The sequence below is a fragment of the Felis catus genome, chromosome D2, assembly GCF_018350175.1.
Source record: "Felis catus isolate Fca126 chromosome D2, F.catus_Fca126_mat1.0, whole genome shotgun sequence".
In the NCBI taxonomy this organism is placed as follows: domain Eukaryota; kingdom Metazoa; phylum Chordata; class Mammalia; order Carnivora; family Felidae; genus Felis; species Felis catus.
Window position 1 is genome coordinate 23,441,003 of NC_058378.1, and position 18,737 is coordinate 23,459,739.

Below are 18,737 nucleotides of genomic sequence, written 5' to 3' on the forward strand. Positions count from 1 at the left end.
CCAAACCCCTCCTCCCTCATTATTTTGGAGTAAATGCATACATTCTATCATCCCATCAACACTAAATCTTTCAATATGTATCTCTAATACGACACTTCTTTCTCCTTCTAAACGTGACAATAACACCTTAAAATTACAGTAATTTCTCAATACCAATACAGTAAAATCTCAATACCAATCAATGATCAAGTTCCAATAATATGTCTCATTTCAGTATTTATTGAGAACTGGCTATGTTAGCATTAGATACTGCCATTTAAATTGCCTCCCCCCCCCCCCCCCTTGCTTTCACTCTTACTAAAAGGAAGGAGCCTGTCTCTCTACCCGATGATTCAAAGCTCTGCTGTGAGGGGACTTCGCAGAGCTGCCCGCAGCAGCCGGGACCCGGGTCTCCGGCCGCCCCGGCCCCGCCCCTGCCTTTTCCCAGAGGGGCCCTCTTGCCGACCCGGAAGCCGCTCGCAGATGAATCCGTTCCCTAGACCCAGACCCCGGCCCCGCCCCGGTTGCCTAGGCGACGAAAGGCCGCAACTCCGCGGCGAGTTAATGACGATGTCTGTGGGGACTACTCCTGGGGGAACGACCCCCGCGGCGACGACCCCGGCGGGAACCACACCGGAGTTAGAGGTACGCCGCTCCTTCCCCGCACCCGCGACCCCCCGAGTGCACGCCCCGGGCCCGCAGGGTCCGCGGCTGAGGTCGGCCCCCAGCGCCCGGGTTGGGAGCGCGGCACGGGATGAGGTCGGGTTGAGAGCGGGCCTAGGGCGGCGTCGGGGTCCCAGAGACAGGCGGGGATCACGGAGGCACCGCCCCGCGCCCCCGAGCCCTGCCGCAGACCGCGCGAAGTGCCCTCGGGTAGAAACTGTAGAAATAACTCCCTTGGACGTTTTTGGGTCCCCGCGACCTCACGACGGCGCACTTCTCTTCGCTTCTCTGCACTTGAAAGGGGATCTTGGAATCTAAAATGGGCCAGTCCGTTTTTGGAAAGTGCTACTGATTTTTTTGCAATGATCACTGTTCTTACTGTTCAAAGGTCATGGTATAATAACTCTTCATTGTTGGTAGATTAATATTTGAAGGCAGGGCTTGGTGTCTCCCTGGTTATTTTATCACTTCTCTAAATAAAGAAACACATGATAGGACAAAGGAGGGGCGCTGGAAACTCGACCTTGTGCTTATGGCTTAGTTGCACAGCATCAGCTTGTCGTTAGGAAAGTTATTTAACTTCCTTGGGTCCCAGTGGTTTCCTGTGTTAAAAGAAAAAAAAAAAATAAAAAAAGAAAAGGTTTATCTTTAGACCCCTCCCAACACCAACTCTCAATAATAAATGGGTTTTAGGTAACTTTAATTACTCATAAGCTTAGTATGCTATGATTTTAATTAAGGACATATCTGCTTTGCCAGATATTGCTAAAAAAAAAAAGTTTAAATCTTCATGCACTGAGTCCATCATGTTGTTCTATGAAGTTTGTCTTCAGTTGTTTTTTTTTTTTTAAGACTGAAGGTGCATAATAATGTTATAATTAACGTTGCTATGCTCAACTCTCTTATTAGTCTAAATAACATTTTTTTGTGTTCAGAAGATAAGTATTAGCTGCTATTTTATAAATGAGGAAACACGGAGTCAATAATTTAGTGCCTGGCTTCAGAGATATATACAAGTTGTTCCCAATCAAGATTCTTCTGAATACTGTATGCAGACCGCTAAAGCATGCTGGCTCTCCTATGAGCCTTTTGAAATTAGCATATATTAAAAACACATTTTAATGTGATAAACTGGTTACTAAGCTAGTTACTCCCTTGTGACCTCTAATGTAAGTAATACAGTTTCAAAAGTGGCAGAGGAAATTTCCCAATTAAATTGTGTTACTTAAATATATACAAAAACTTACTTAAGAAAATGCTCATTTGGCATTGTACACTGCATATACTTGTTTATCCATGTAGATATGTCCTTTCCAAGAAGACTGATAAATTTGGGGCTAATGAATCTGCATTTAAAAAAAAAAAACAAATCGTTTTTAAAGATGCAAAGAAGTGCAATACTCCATGAAAAGAAAATCACCTTTTTTTTTTTTTTTTTTTTGGTTGGGTCAGATGAATGAGTTAGTTATAGACCTTAGATGATTATCTGCCATGTTAGCACCTGTCAGTGGGCACATTTGTTAATTTCCTGGAGGAGCAGGTATTCCCTGTAATAAGCAATTCAGAAAATGCTCACTCTTTTAGTTAGTAACAAACTGAAGAAATCTAGATGGAATTTGGACTCACTTAGCTGTACTCACTTAGCCTGTACTGAAAGGAACAGGCATATGATATGCTGCTTGGTAGGAATGCCATTTTCCATTCTAATGAAAGCAGAGTTCCTGTAGGTCACAGAGAAGCCAGCTGATCCATCCAGCCAGCATTCATTAGAGTGACAAGGCCTGCCTGCAGTCCACTGGTGCCCACAATGTGTTTTAGGGGGCAGATGGAAAAGATGGCAAAGACCTCTCTGAGTCTGTTCCCAAGGCTACTGCTTTTCAGTTAGATACTGAAAAGCAGCTCAGCTCAGATTCTTTCCAGAGTTGATCCCCCAAGACCTAGTCCCTTATGGTGTCATTTCTAATATATTCTGTATCCAAATTGACTTAGCCAGTAGACCATCTAAGTCATCTGAGCCAAACAGTAGTGAAATATTTCCTTTTTCGCCAAGTCGATCAAAAATAAAGCATAAGCTTCCAGTAGTTTGAGGTTTCCAGACTTATGTGTTGTCAGTACCTAGAATAAAAACAATCAAGTATCCTGATCACATAGTAGGCACTCAGTAAAACATGATAACTAATTAAAATCACAGGTGGTCTCACATACTCCAAGGAAGGTACTTATCATAAACCAAAATCTATTGAGGTACTGTGAACAAGCAGGCATGAGATGCAGGTCCAGGATTTTTTTTTTTTTCTGTAAACACTGCATAAACTATTTTTGCCAACTTTTTGAATTCGACATTCCAGTTTCTTTAGTAACATGGGAGTAAATGCCTCCCTCTAGAAGATAAGACTAAATGTTTTGGAAATACCTGTGTAAATTCATAAGACTAGACAAAAATGACAAAAATCTGAAAATGTTTGCTATGTATAGATCTGAAAATGAAAGGTGTTTATAAATATTTATAAATTAAATCATAAATGAGTTTATAATCAGTAGTCTTTTAGACTGTAATCAGTAGTCTTTTATCAGTAGCTTGTTCATACATAAACTGACTTTCTTAGTATCTTAAAAAAAAATACTGTTTAGGAAATATAATCATTTAAGTAGTATATACATAAAAGGACTATACTTCAACTCACATTGGAGACCTAAAAGAAAACATAAATGATTATTGCCCAATTGCTTCTTCTGAATTATGTCTGAGTGTTACCCCATTCCTAATGGATGACATTTACTCAGTGCCTTCGAGACTTTATCTTTCTTACTGAAGTAAGGGCACTTACATAATCTTGGGTGGAAAGGTAGTGTTACTTGTCTCGGAGATCTTCAACATGTCCAGGAGGAGGCCATAGACAATTCTCTCTACATTAGGTGATCTCCCTACAGACCTTGAAAGCAGCCTTCACTGCATCATCAATAGGTTAGAGAGAAACTCTTGGGGCTCAACTTGAGCAGCAAGATGATCAGGGTCTTGCAATTTCTGTATCACTCAGGAGATATTTATTGAAACCATTTTTAGCACATACCATGGGAAAACCTGAGCAGAACCATGGGGAGGATGCCAAAAATATTACTTTTTAAAATATTGTTGAGAAGATAGTACTAATGTTCTTCAAAATGTTAATATGCAGTAGTATTATTTATAAAACATTTAGAACCTCTGGGAATAGTGGCTGTGGGTTTGGAGATATTGACAGACATTTGGGCTTGTCTTTCTTTTTACTAGTGGTCTTTGAGTTTCCTCTCTTATTTTAAAAGTCCTGCTTCTCCTCTCTTCAGCTCTTTAAGGTTATGCAAGTAAACTTTAATATTTTTCTAACATATAAAGTTTTATTTTACGGGGTGCCTGGGTGGCTCAGTCGGTTAAGCGTCCGACTTCGGCCCAGGTCATGATCTCACGGTCTGTGAGTTCGAGCCCCGCGTCGGGCTCTGTGCTGACAGCTCAGAGCCTGGAGCCCGTTTCAGATTCTGTGTCTCCCTCTCTCTCTGCCCCTCCCCTGTTCATGCTCTGTCTCTCTCTGTCTCAAAAGTAAACAAACGTTAAAAAAATAAATTAAAAAAAGTTTTATTTTACTACAGTTATGTCTTTAACATCGCTAAAATGAATTTTTGATAGATATATTTGGTATATTTGAAATGAGGATCTAATTTTATCTTCTTCTAGACATGAACCATCAGTTATGCCAACTTCATTTACTAAATAAAGTGTCCTCTCTTTCCATCGAAAATGGACTGTCACTATCACATGTGTATATACACATGAATAAACGCAAGGATGGCCAGAATAGTAGAACAGAATAGAGAATCCAAATTTATATATGTATACATGTATGTGTATAAATGTATATGTATGTATATATGTGTGTGTGTGTATATATATATATGTATGTATTTTTGAATTTCTGAAAACTTATATATATTGTACATTATTATATTTTTAATATCCTTTCTTTTCCAGTGACCTAATTTGGAAAGGTTTCACTCACTATTTTTCTTCTTGAAGATGTATGTATTCTTGCATAATTTTACAAAATTATTTTGTAAGTTTCCAGAATGATACAATTGAGATTCAAAATTGTCATCACATTACATTTATGATGTGGGAAGGATTTAATTTTTTAATTTGAAATTTTCCAGTGAATCTTCTTTATTAAGCCTTTTTATTAAACTTTTGATAAAGTTTATAACTTCTTTAGGTCTATATCTTTCTTATTATATTCATAACCAAGTATAGTTTAATCAAGTTTCTACCATTTCCATTTCTGATTAGTTTCTAATATAGAGAAAAGCCATTGGCCTTTATATATTTATGTTATGTAACCATCTTATCAAATTTCTTATTAACTCAAACCATGTTAGTACAATGTCAGGTTTCTTAGGTATGCAACCCTGTAATCTTCAAATAAATATTTTTTATTTCTTCATTTTCAATATTTAAGACACATATTTAGTTTCTTATTATATTAGTTAGGTTCTCTGTAGAGTGTTGAATTACAATAATGTTACTAACCAAGATCCCTTTTTAGTTTCTGGTTTCATAAGAATGACTTCAGTTTTTCACCATTCAATCTGATGTTTTGGCAAACAATTATTTTTCTGTTTAAGTTTTTTTTTCTATTTATTTTTTACTAAGAGTTTTGCTGCTGAATTCCAGCAAATGCTTGCTCATTATTTACTTATATAATTATACCATTTTAATCATTTAATTTGACATAAAAAATGTGCTGCAGTTGTTAATGATGATCCATCCTTGCATCTCTGAAATTAACCTTATTTGGTCACAGCTTATTTTTCTTTGAGTACACTGTTGGACACAACTTTCTAAGATAATATTTTAATTAAAATATTTGCATCTGAATTCATTAATGATTTTGGTTTATAATTTCCATTTTGCTCTAGTTTAGGTTTTTCTGTGTGGACTATGCTGACTGCTTAAAAATAAATCGTCTACAGTCTGTAATTATTAGACTAACAGAATTTATGTCTTCCTGATTGTTAGGTAGAACTTCAAGTGTACAACTGTGCGGGCATGGTGACTTTTTAAAAAGTAGACTTCCAGTTTAATTTGGTCAGTTCCATTGCCTTTTTCACCTCTGCTCAAATCTGACAACTTCTATATTCTAGGAAATCACCCATTGTCTTATAATTTCCAAATGTATCTCCATATAATGTGGCATATAGTTATTTTTTCTTTTAATCACATTTGCCAAAGGTTTTTGCCTATTTTATTCATTGTTTTAAAGATCTAGTTCTTGTTTTGACTTATCCTTCTTTCATCTATTATTTAAAAAAATATATATTTTTCTTTTTCTTACATTGGCTCCTTAGGATGGCCTGGACTGTAGTGAGGTGAGTGAGGCAGTCTCTTTGGGCACAAAATTTAGGGATGCCAAAATTTAGTAGTCAAGATGAACTTTAGTTGAAGGCATTTTTTAAAAATTGAAAGTTAATACAAAAAGCCCATAATGGATCAAAATTTTACATAAAGACAGCATCAGAGCTACTGAGTTTTCCTTTTGCCTTAGGCTCTGACATCACTCAACACAGCGCTGCTTCTTAGTACATTTATTTTCATGCATGAAGAGAGCCCTTCAGAGTGTGGAAATTGCAGACTAGTCTATGTTCTCTAGGACTGTGAAACCCCTCTTTAGTCATGTTTGATGAATTGTGTTGTCCTTCTTTTAATGAACATTTATTAAGAATCTTTTGAGAATACTACTGGTGATGTGTAGAAAGATGCCCCGAAAGCTTAATTCTAGAAGAAAGACATATATACAATGTGGAAATTTTAGGTGAGTTAGAGAAAAAATTCAGAGACAAGATTATCTGGCAAATAATATTAAGCTTACAATTTTATTGCTTCTGGAATAATTGCTAAAATCCACCAGGTGGTGGAGTAAAATGAGTTACAGTGAAGTTTAGCTTACATATTTTTCTAGTCAGAGATGTAATTTTACAGAGAAAACCAAATTATATATCCACATTTTTATTAGGCTATTCATGAATTTTCTATTGTATCTTTAATTTTTATAAGTCAGAATATATGTGTTGAAAGATTAAAGATTTTTTTACCACCTTATATTCTTTCAAGTGCAAGGCAGCATATAAACAAACAAAAAAAGAGTTATAGTTTAAAATAGGTTCAGGAATTCAATTTAAAACAAAAGAAAACAACAACAAAACCAGAGGCAAGCCCTCCTACAAGATGATTATCGTAAGCTGTCGAGTTTTAGCAAAAAGAGAGACACTAATGTTGAGCATCTTAGCTAGAGTTATTATTGTAAAAAAGGTTTAAGATTGTTGTAGTCTCTTTCAGACAGGTCTTGTGTGACCTATTTTCTTCTAATGTCTGTGTGAACATTTTCACATCTAATAAAATTTATTGAATGTACAATGTACTTTTCATGCATATTTTTATTTGTTAATAATGACAGCAATCTTTGTTAAAATATCATAATGATATTTAACATGAACTCAAACCTAGGTTCAAATGACTTGCTGTAAGTCACAAAATTAGTCAGTAGTCAAAGCCTCATGAGCCCTCCAAGTCCAAGTCCTACTGTTCATCATGCTCCTTCACCTATAATGGCATCAGATGATAGAGATGAATTCAGGCAGTTGATTAACAACCTATGTTGACATGACTAGGATCTGCAGAATTCTAAAAAGAAGTAAAAGATTGAATGACTGTCCCTGATAAATTTACAGTCTAATGGAGTTGACAGTACAAGAATAATTATACTTTACTGCCAATAATAAAAAACATAACCAACAAACATTTAACTAATATATAGTCATATGTTACAGACTAAAATGCTGTCCTATCCAAAAACTGAGTGCATATAACTCAATTTACAAGTATCTGAGGGCCTACTAGCTGCAAGATATCATATTAGGTAATAAAAGTATTTTTTTCTTATTGAGTATATAATCTAATAGAATGACCTAGTTTAATTTGCTAGCCCTGGGTTACAAAAAGATAGGTAATAAAGTACATTATTGTATGTCTGAATTAGATTTTTAAAAATAAAAATACAATAATTTAATATTAAATTACAAACATTAAGATGATTACCATTCCCAATAAGTGTTAGCTTTGGGATTTTTCTACTCTTGAAAAGAAATAAGGAAAATGTGGGATGTTATCTTGTTAACTATAGCAAAGCATTTTGTTGCTGTTCTTATTTATTGGAACCCATTCACACGGAAGGATAATTAACCATTTGTTGCGTTGAAAACATTTGCTCCCTCCCCCACCCCTCCAAATCTCACAATTCTTGATTTTTGTGGAGCTGCTGCTTCCTATTTCTACTTCTCCATCACCTCTTCCATCCCCCATTCACAGCTCTTGTCCTCATGCTCTGGCTCTAGGCAGTTTGATCCATCCTCACACTTGGAGTGACTCCTAAAGCAACATTTTAAAACTTGACCTTTCTGAGTCTACCATTTCTAATTACCTTCTAAGCATTTCTTCCTTGATATGCATATTCCACTTTAAACTCAACCATTGAAATCAAACTCATCATGTTGCCTTCTTAAAACCAGCATCATCTTCTGATGCTTCCATTTTTATTGGTGTAATGAGAGTGCCACGTATGGTTCTTACAGACTGTACTCTGAACAACAGGACATGGCTGAGGGTTGAACAGGAGGTAAAACTACTGTATTCACAAGTAGTGCACTTAGAGGCAGGGCTGTATCAGCCTTAAACCTTTTAACACATCCTCTACTCACAGAGGTTGCCTGGTCACACAAAGGTGGCATAGGTGCTATTGGAGGCCCTAAGAATCACCGCCTTTCTCTTTCAGTCATCTATTTCAAAAACTCATACCCTCTATTCATTCTGGCCTCTTGTAGTCCCCCATATATAATATGTTGCATTCACCCCTTTCTTTTCATGCACACTGCTAGGAACCGAGTGCAGTCTGATGCCTCATTCCTGAAAAGTTCAAAAACATTTTCATTGAACTCTCCTCTAAGTCCTTTCTCTGCTCCTGTTTGTCCTTCACCCTCCTACAAAATGCCTTTCCTTAAAGCACAATTTTATCTTGTCACTTGACTGCTAAAAAATTTCATGGGTTCCTTATTCCCTATATTAGTAAAAACAAACTCTTCAGCCTATCACTCTTTGACCAGCCAAGGTCTAAAATATTTGTGATCTCTTGTGCAGTATCTTGCATGTTGTAATCAGCAAATATTTATTTAATTATTAAATTTGAGGTCTCCCACAATATGTTTCCAATGCCCACTTCCCACTTAGATCCAACTAGTCCTTGACTTGTATCCATGGCACCATTGTGTGAATTAGTTGATATTTATAGAACCAGTCCCCAAGTATCCTGTTGCCAATTCATCCACCTGGGGCATCATTCTTGCCCAATCTACCAACGTCCATTTCTGGACCTCCTGTCTATAGGCTTTCCTTGGCCTGTCTCTGTTCTTGTTCCTTTCTTATGGCTCACTTTTCATTTTATTTTCTTGTCTTAAAGTCACCCTTGGTTTGTTCCTTCCACTAGACGTTAAGATAGTGAGGCTAACAAGTTGTTTCGTTTTCTTTTGTTTTACTTTTCTTTGCCTCCTCTTGAAGCCCAAGCACAATGAGGAAGATGTAGATATTTTTTAAAGTTTGTAAATTGACTCATTCTTGTTTTATCGATTCCTGGATGCCTAAGAAGATACATATTCCAGACCATTGTCCTCCATAAAAAATCCAGAATACTCAAGCAAAGATAGGACTCATGCTCCCTTCCTTTCTGAGTTTTCCAGATCCTCTGTCTGTATCTGTTCTCTCTGTGTCTCTCTGTTTATATGTTCTCTCTATGTCTCTCTGTCTAAACTCTGTTCTTCCTCTTGGTTCATGTTTGATTTCCATCCTGTGGGAAGCCAACGACCCACTTGAATGGTCCACTTCTGGGTTCCTTGGACCTGGGCTGCCTGAATCATCTTGGTGATTATGAGGGGACCCTCAGAGGAACAGTTGTACCCCCAAATTAAGTCTGCACAGCACCGCTTATTTGACCTTTTAGGATCAGTAAGTTCCTCCTCTGGGAAACAGAGTTGGTTTAATGCCAATGTAATTTTTGCCTCTGTGCTTCTCTGAATAACTGGTCTATTCACTGGGGAAAAGAAAACCTGGGAGAACTGATATGGAGACCTGTTCTCACTTCCTATTCTCTTTGTGCTCTAAATTTCTTTAGCTGGCCCTGAACCTAGTCTCATTTTAATCATAAGACTCTGGTTCAGCTCTTGGACAGTTTTTCTTAAGCCTGTTAGCTAGAATAAGAGACTGATTCACTTAGCTCCAAAGACAAAGGACACTTGCTCCTTCCCACCAGAAGGTGTTCTTAGATGACTCAGAACTGAGGGAAGTGTCAGTCCCATAGAGGAGATCTCCCCCATGATAATTCATTTTTGGCTTGCCTGGGATGCACACGTAAAACTGATCATCCAATGCTCCGAGCCCCACAGTGGTTTTAGACTGTCACTGGGAGAGACCAAGACACATATGAGGGGAAGATCAGCCCTTTGGTGACTCTCTGGGAAGTTCTCGCCATAAGCAGCACATTCAATCCACCAAATGCTTTCCCTACAATAGAGTTTCAGCTTCTAACCCTTTTTCTTTCTTTTCCAATGCTGGGTAGATGTGTCCTCATGGCAGTTCTGGAATGTTGGTATTGTGTTGAGGATTGGTGGCCAATCCTGTTGACCAAAACTCTTAGAATAAAGAAGTGGCCCTGCTACCCCTGGTTGCACTGGGTTTTCAGCTTATCTGGGTGAGGCATGTGGCAGGCTGGTCACTGCTGGGTGGTTATCTCCTTGTTGGATTGCCTAAAAACATGTAACCTGCCATAGGAAAAAATAGAAAATTTGAACAGACCAATTACCAGCAATAAAATTGAATCAGTAATCAGTAAACAGTAGTCCAGGACCAGATAGATGGCTTCACAGGCAAATTTTACCAAACATTTAAAGAAGTGTTAACACCTCGTTTTCTCAAACTGTACCAAAAGAATACAAGAGGAAGGAAAACTTCCAAATTCATTCTCTGAGGCCCAAATCACTCTGACACCAAAACCAGATAAAGGCACCACCAAAAAAAAAAGAGAACTGCAGACCACTATCGCTCATGAATAAAGATGCAAAGATCCTTAACAAAATATTAGCAGACCGAATCCAATAATACATTAAAAAATCATACACCACAATGAAGTGGGATTTATTCCCAGGATGCAAGTGTGGTTCAATATTCATAAAACAATCAACGTGATACATCACATCAATAAGAGAAAGGATAAAAACCATATGATCATTTCAATAGATGCAGAAAAAGTATTTGACAAAGTACAATATCTATTCCTACTTCAACAAAGTAAGTCTAGAGGGAACATACCTCAACATAATAAAGGCCTTATATGAAAAACCCGCAGCCAATATCATAGTCAATGGTGAAAACTGAGAGCTTTTCCCCTAAGGTCAGGAACAAGACAAGGATGTTCACTCACCACTTTTATTCAACATAGTATTGGAAGTCCTAGTCACAGCAGTTAGACAACATAAAGAAATAAAACACATCCAAATTAGTAAGGAAGAAGTAAAACCCACTATTTGCAGATGATGTGATACTATATATATAGAAAATCTGAAAGACACCACCAAAAAGTTATAAGAACTGATAAATGAATTCAGTCAAGTCACAGGATACAAAATCAATGTGCAGAAATCTGTTGCATTCCTGTGCATTAATAATGAAGCAGTGGGAAGTGAAATTAAGAAAGCAATCCCATATACAATTTTACCAAAAACAATAAAATATCTAGGAATAAACTTAACCAAAGAGGTGAAAGACCTATACTCCGAATGTTATAACACACTAATGAAAGATGACACAAAAAAATGGAAAGACATTCCATACTCATGGATTGGAAGAACAACAATGTTAAAATGTATGTAATACCCCAAAAATCTACAGATTTAATGCAATCCCTATCAAAATACCAACAGCATTTTTTATAGAACTAGAATAAACAATCTTAAAATTTGTATGGAACCACAAAAGATTTCAAATAAAGCAATATTGAAAGAGAAAAAACTGGAGGTATCACAATTGCAGGTTTCAAGTTATATTACAAAGCAGTAGTACTTAAAAACAGTATAGTACTGGCATACCATAGACACATAGATCAATGGAATAGAACAGAAAACCCAGAAACAAACCCACAATTGTATGGCCAATTAATCTTCAACAAAGGAGGAATGAATGTACAATGGGAAAAAGACGGTCTCTGCAACAAATGGTGTTGGAAAACTAGACAGCCACATGCAAGAGAGTGAAACTGGACCACTTTCACCATACACAAAAATAAACTGAAAATAGATTAAAGATCTAAGTATGACACCTGAAACCATAAGAATCCTTGAAGAGAGCACAGGAAGTCATCTCTCTGACATTGGCCATACCAACATTTTTCTAAATATATGTCCTGAGGCAAGAAAAATAAAAGCAAAAATGAACTATTAGGACTACGTCAAAATAAAGTTTCTGCACAACAAATGAAACAATCAACAAAACTAACTGAAACTAAAAGGCAAAATACTAATGGGAGAAGATGTTTGCAAATGACATCTGATGAAAGGTTAGTATCTAAAATATATAAAGAACTGATACAACTCAATACCCCCAAAGCAAATAATCCCATTAAAAACAGGCAGAAGACATGAAGACATTTCTCCAAAGAAAACATCCAGATGGCCAATTGACACATGAAAGGATGCTCAACATCACTCATCATCAGGGAAATGCAAATCAAAACTACAATGAGATATCACCTCAAAATGGCTAAAATCAAAAATATAAGAAATAACAAGTGGTGAGAATGTAGAGAAAAAGGAACCCTCATGCACTATCTGGAGGAATGTAAACTGGTGCAGCCACTGGAACACAGTATGGAGGTCCCTGAAAAAATTAAAAATATATGTACCCTATGATCCAGTAATTGCACTGCAGGGTATTTATCCAAAAAATACAAAAACACTAATTCACAGGGATACGTGCACCCCTATGTTTATTGCAGCATTACTTATGATAGCCATAAATATCATATTTATGATAGCCAAACTATCATAAAGAAGTTTGTTAACTGAAAGCCATCACCCAGTTTTAAATATGTGTAAAAGACAAATTAACTAGAAATTCAACTTTTCAGAAGAGAGGTACCATTACTTGAAAACAGAGGAGAAAAATGATTATCTGGAAGACTGTCATATTTAAATTTTATTTCTTATTGCAACTAGAACACAGAACAAATTTTCATATCATTGGATTAATATGTAGAACATGTGATTGAAATAACTCATTCCACCTTTTTTTGTTGTTGTTGTTGGTAGAGAGATGCTGAATTCCAGGAGCATGAAACGATTCTGTCTCCAGATTTTCTTTCAGCTGCTCAAATCACTGAAATGCTAACAGAAGACATAAATGGAGTTCAACAGTAAGCACTTCAATATTACAACGAAATCTAGAACAGTTCTAGTTCTGCATCTATAAATGGCCATGAAATGCTATTAGAAATTTTAAACTTTTTAAAAAAGAGTTATTGTATCAGGCAAATATATATACTCTGGAGATTATGTGTATATATAATTATATATATCTCCATCCAGAGTCTGGAACGTGAAAATTCTCAAACAACTGACTTTTTACACTGCTCAGCTATCTTCTTTGTGGGAGAAATGTGTTTCAGATCAATGTGTTAATGTTAAGAGAGAGTAAGGATTTATTGTTAAAAGCAGCCTTTAACATATGCTGTCTTCTGCCTCTTTTCTTTTTCATTCATAAAACTTTCAATATGCACGATAACCTTTAGGTCTTCTGTCTCATTGTGACAAGGATAAGTTGTACTTTTTGTAATATTAATAATTAATACATTTTAATATTTTGGAAATCCTGAGTATTAAGCCATCTACCTGGGATTTTTATCAGATATGAAGCTATACTAAATACTCTGATTTCATATATTTTGCCTAAAAATGTGAGTAAAACTGAATTTATGGGCCACAATTCTAGTATATGTACATCTCATTCTTAAGGCCATTGATTTCTACAGCAAATTATTTACTTAGAATTCTAGTTAGATATATCTAACACACAAGTTCCTAAAACGTGTTTTGAATAATCAGTCATTTCAAAAGTTATGTTGCTCTAATAATGGAAACCTCATTGACTATAATGTGTAGAGAGTGGGAATGATGTGATGTTCTGGATTATAATGTCTCATAAGATTTCTGTAGGCCTGTCGTCCGGATGTTAGGGTATTGTGGACCATAATGGACAAACAGAAAATGATCCTGTCAGTGTCTGTCATTTGCAGATCTTACAAATATTGTGAAATAGAGGTGATTTACTACTGAGAAGAAAATATGACAGATGTACTGGCTGGAAGAGAAATTTGAGAAGAGAAGGCATATTAAGAGCAGGCAAATGACACTGACAGGCCTTTTCCCACGATGCTCTTTACCTTCAGGGCCTGCAAATCCTGCTAGAAATCGTGGTGACCTGTGATTTGGCCATACTGCTATATCTTTATAAATATTAGTCAGTCAATTAAAAAATTTCACAGATATTTAAACAAGTATCTCATGATGATTTTACCATTTTTAAAGAAATGAATACCTATTGGGAATTTTGGTTTTTAGTGTGAGAATTGATTAGTAAACTGCATTCATTGTAATGGTATCCCTGATTATTTGTGCTTAGTAAATAAAATATTATTTTCCATTTCTAAGTAATCTCAAATGTTGGTCATTGAAATGCAAAACATAGGTTATTTAATACTGGGCAAAATAATATGATGCAAATGACAGATATTTAATATATTTTACAATTTATTTGTATTAAATATTAAAGATGTTTTATTAAATGCAATTAATATTAAATAAAAGGTATTGCAAACAAATTGTTTTTAGACTCATTTCTTACCAAATTTTAAGTTTTACTGCATCCCATACCTTGTGTGACAATCTTTTTTTTTCCACTTATTGGCTCTGTTTGTTGTTAAATATTTAAATTTTAAAAGTATTTTCAGTCTTTAAGAGGTGACTTCTAGGATAAAAGAAATGATACAGAGGGTGATACAGAAGTTAGCAGTATAGAAGCAACGAGGTTCAATGCAGGTTGACCTTTTAGACTTTCTCATTAATAGAATTCACCTGAAGTAATCTCATATTTTAGGATATCAATTTTGGATAAATGACAGTGTTATGTCAGGAGCCATTTCTTCGCAAAGTAATTTTCTTGAGGTTCTTTATGTGATTTTTAGAACAGTAATCCTGAAATATTTGCAATCAATCATTCATTTCTATTTAAAATAGCATTATTATAAATGGGGATTACATACCTTTCAAAATGACAGAAATATAATTTAGGTATCCTGTCACCAAGTGACAGAAGTATGCCAAAATCATACAGTCTACAAAGCTATAAACCTATTTAAATAAATTATAGGAAATCAGCACATTTCCTTAGCTTTTAAAATTAAAAATTGTGTTTCATGAAAGCAGCCAACCAAATGAAACATTATAGTATTATTAAAACATATTTCTAGAGTACACTTCAAGTGAAGTTAAATGTCTGCATACATTTCTCATGATCTCCTAACTATTATCAATCATTCATGCTTTTAATGTAACCCTGATTTTTTACAGATCCGCCCAAATCCTTTTTGAAAAAAAAGGATAAGGACTAAATTGAAAATAACTATTTGAACACAGAAATAACCCTGAAAGATCTTTTAATAACCTTTCCATAACTGGGCCTTCATGCGCTGTGCAGCTCCTGCCTTAAGGCTTATTTCTGCATGTCATCATATTTAAAAAATAAGATGCACTCCAATTTCAAGAGCATGTAGGAATAATGTAATGCTTTCACTGGAATTCTTGGTGAGACAAAGTTGATAGTTACATCACCTATCACTATAGCACAATTTCCTAGATCCCTGTGAAGCATCTTTCTCTTTTCCTGTAGTCTCTAATGCCGCAACAATAGCCATCTCTCCCCTCTCCCATGTCCCATCTCTTCTTATCCCCAGAGGAAAAACTTACAAGTTTGCCAGTAAAATGTGTGGAAGCCTTGCATTCAGACTGTGGCAGCATCTTGCTCCAAGTGCTTCCCTGCATAATCTCCTTTGGGGTGAAATGACTGAACAAAGAATAGAAATGGTTAATATTTGGCCCTGCAATTCAAGTTGAAGGTTAAGATTCAAAGGTACTAGGGGAAGTGGTGGCAGGGGGATGAGGGAGAGCAAAGATACAGGGATGCCAAAGAAGTTTCACTAAGATATTCTTAGACAAATAGTTGCCTTCATTTACATACAGTAAAACACTGAAAAAATGAAAATGAAAGGCAAGGAGCACATGTAACTATTTAGGTCAAATATTTAATATTTAAAAAACGTATGGAGATGGCAGATGGAGAGTGTAGTTAGAAGGAAGACTAACTGTTGGAAACAGAAGACAATGTTATGTATATGTAAAATATACATAACAGAACTTTCAAAGATAGATTGAGTCCAGAGTTGATTGATGCAAGGCCTCAGTGGTATCATCAAGAAATGAGTATAATTTGGGGACTGATTTTTCTTATGATTATAAGATGGGTACCAGTAGTGGTCAAATGTATTTATTTACTTTTTTGTATTTCTGTTCCACAGAAGAAAGTAAACCTCATCCTTAGTTATGAATTCAAACACTTTTAGGAAAGTGTTCACCATACACCAATAGTTACTATAGGGAATACATATACGGAATGCCATTTTATGGCATGATGGGATGGGGGTGAGAGTATCACAATTGGTTTAGAAGAGTCAGAACTCATTTTTGGCATTGAGGTCTACTTTGATACCACTATAGATGAGATGGATGTTAGAGAGTTAAACACAACACCAGCTTCATTTGTTCCCAAACTTGTTTAATCCTGCTGTATTTATCATTCTGATCATAAAATCTATTTCAATATTATTAATAATAAAGACTTCCTGTTTGTGAAAATGGCAGTATAAAGTTGTCACACACCCACATATGCTCCCTCAGAAATCTATTAAGCAATGAGGAAATACCAATCACTTCTTTGTCCAAACAAGGGGAATGCTGTAAATCCAAACTACAAAATGTGAGGATGATTGCCAGAAGCATTATAGATCAAGCAGGAGTGGAGGAGAAAGAGCAAGAAGGATATACATAGTTAAAGATCTTAGAATGAGCTAAAAAAAAAAAAGATAAGTATTCTCCTAGATCAGAAGAAAAACCTGAAGTGCCGTTTCAAGAACCCTTGTATGCAACATCAGGATGAGGAGGCACAGGCTTGGAACAGATAATTGCCATATTTACAAGAAATAGATTGTTTATGTGATGGTAATGAATACCTATCCTCTTTTTTCTTTTCTTTTAACCCACTAATTGAAAAAAGAGTAATAACCTGGAATAATTGGAACAAACTTATTTTGTAGCTTGTCACTTGGTCAGGTTTGAGTTCAAAACAAAGAATATGCATACAATGACATTTAAAAAATAATTGAAGAGGGGCGCCTGAGTGGCTCAGTCGGTTGAGCATCCGACTTCAGCTCAGGTCATGATCTCACAGTCTGTGAGTTCGAGCTCTGCATCGCGCTCTGTGCTGACAGCTCAGAGCCTGGAGGCTGCTTCAGATTCCGTGTCTTCCTCTCTCTGCCCCTCCCCCGTTCATGCTCTGTGTCTCTCTCTGTCAAACATAAATATTTAAAAAAAAATTTAAAATAATTGAAGAGTAAGGGGTAAAAAACCTGGCAGGCAAAGAAAATACAACCAAATGAACATAGCCATGAGTACATAAAATATACTGTCAAATATTTATCATGAACTAAAAAGAAACTTATGAAACAATCACAACAAGAGCATAAAACAGAGATACAAAAACTCAAGGAAGAGATAACAAGAGATAAAAGATGATAAAACATGTAAAACAGCAAAGAATAGAAAACAAAGTTCTTATAGAGGTAGATCTATAAGCAGCCCAAGGGTTTGAAACTGCTGAAAACACTAAGGAACTGTATTGAGAAAGATACATAAATGAAAAGGCAATGATTTGAAAAAATTTTTGAAAGTTAACAGAAATTATAGCTATAGGCAAAATGAGTAAAATAGACATAATTGGAATTCTTTAAAAAAGAGAACAGGGGCGCCTGGGTGGCTAGTCAGTTAAGTGTCTGATTCTTGGTTTCAGCTCAGGTCATGATCTCATGGTTCCTGAGTTCAAGACCCACTTCAGGCTCCTGCCCTGACAGCTGCGGAGACTGCTTGGGATTCTGTGCCTCCCTCTCTCTTTGCCCTTCCCCCACGTGCTCGTGCTCTCTCTCTCCCAAAATTAAGTAATTATTAAAAAAAGAAAGAAAACAGAACAAATATTTCACAATACAGTTCCAGAACATTGTCAGAAATAAATTTGATCATATAAATGGAAAAACGAATTGAATTTTGGAGAAAAAAAAATGCTAGTAAAGTTACTATACTTGGAAGATGGAAGGGGAAGAAGAGGAAGAAGGTGAAGAGAACGAGGAGAAGAATAGAAGAAGTGGAGGAAGAAGCCCAAAAAGAGTGCTCATGCTTGTTCTCTTCATCTCTTTCTTTTCTTACCTCTCTTGTTTCCTTTTTTGTTGTTGTTGTTTTTTCTGTTTCCCTTTTGAATGTCATTTTAGACTTAGGATTTTGACGTAACTTAGGGATATTTTTAGATTCAGGGCATTATATAATTTTAACTCAGGAAAAATATCTGCGTTTTTAAAACGTAGAAGAGGAAATGTTCACTAATCTGATTTTAATGTCTGGATTTTTCTTTTCGTTACAGAAAACTGAAAAAGTTTTTGAATTTCAAAAACCTTCAAACCTGTTTAAAGGAAGCCATTCTACTAGATTATTATGTATCTGGATTTTTGTGGGCTAGAGGAATGGACTTTTCTGTTACTCAATATTCAAAATTTATGACTTTACTAGATATGTTACTTCATAATCTTAGAAGTAAGTAC

The 18,737-nt window shown here is 35.8% G+C and overlaps 1 protein-coding gene across 1 annotated transcript in view; it reads left to right on the top strand.

Moving 5' to 3' along the window:
* The first annotated feature begins 337 nt into the window (after positions 1–337).
* The window catches only part of CABCOCO1 (ciliary associated calcium binding coiled-coil 1), a 120,496-nt gene continuing 102,096 nt past the window's right edge, over positions 338–18,737 (top strand). Inside the window, exons 1-3 of the mRNA XM_023240481.2 lie at positions 338–624; positions 13,072–13,175; positions 18,560–18,729. Coding sequence (XP_023096249.2) covers positions 463–624; positions 13,072–13,175; positions 18,560–18,729 — 436 coding nt within the window. The 5' untranslated portion in view covers positions 338–462. The remainder of the gene's footprint in view (positions 625–13,071; positions 13,176–18,559; positions 18,730–18,737) is intronic.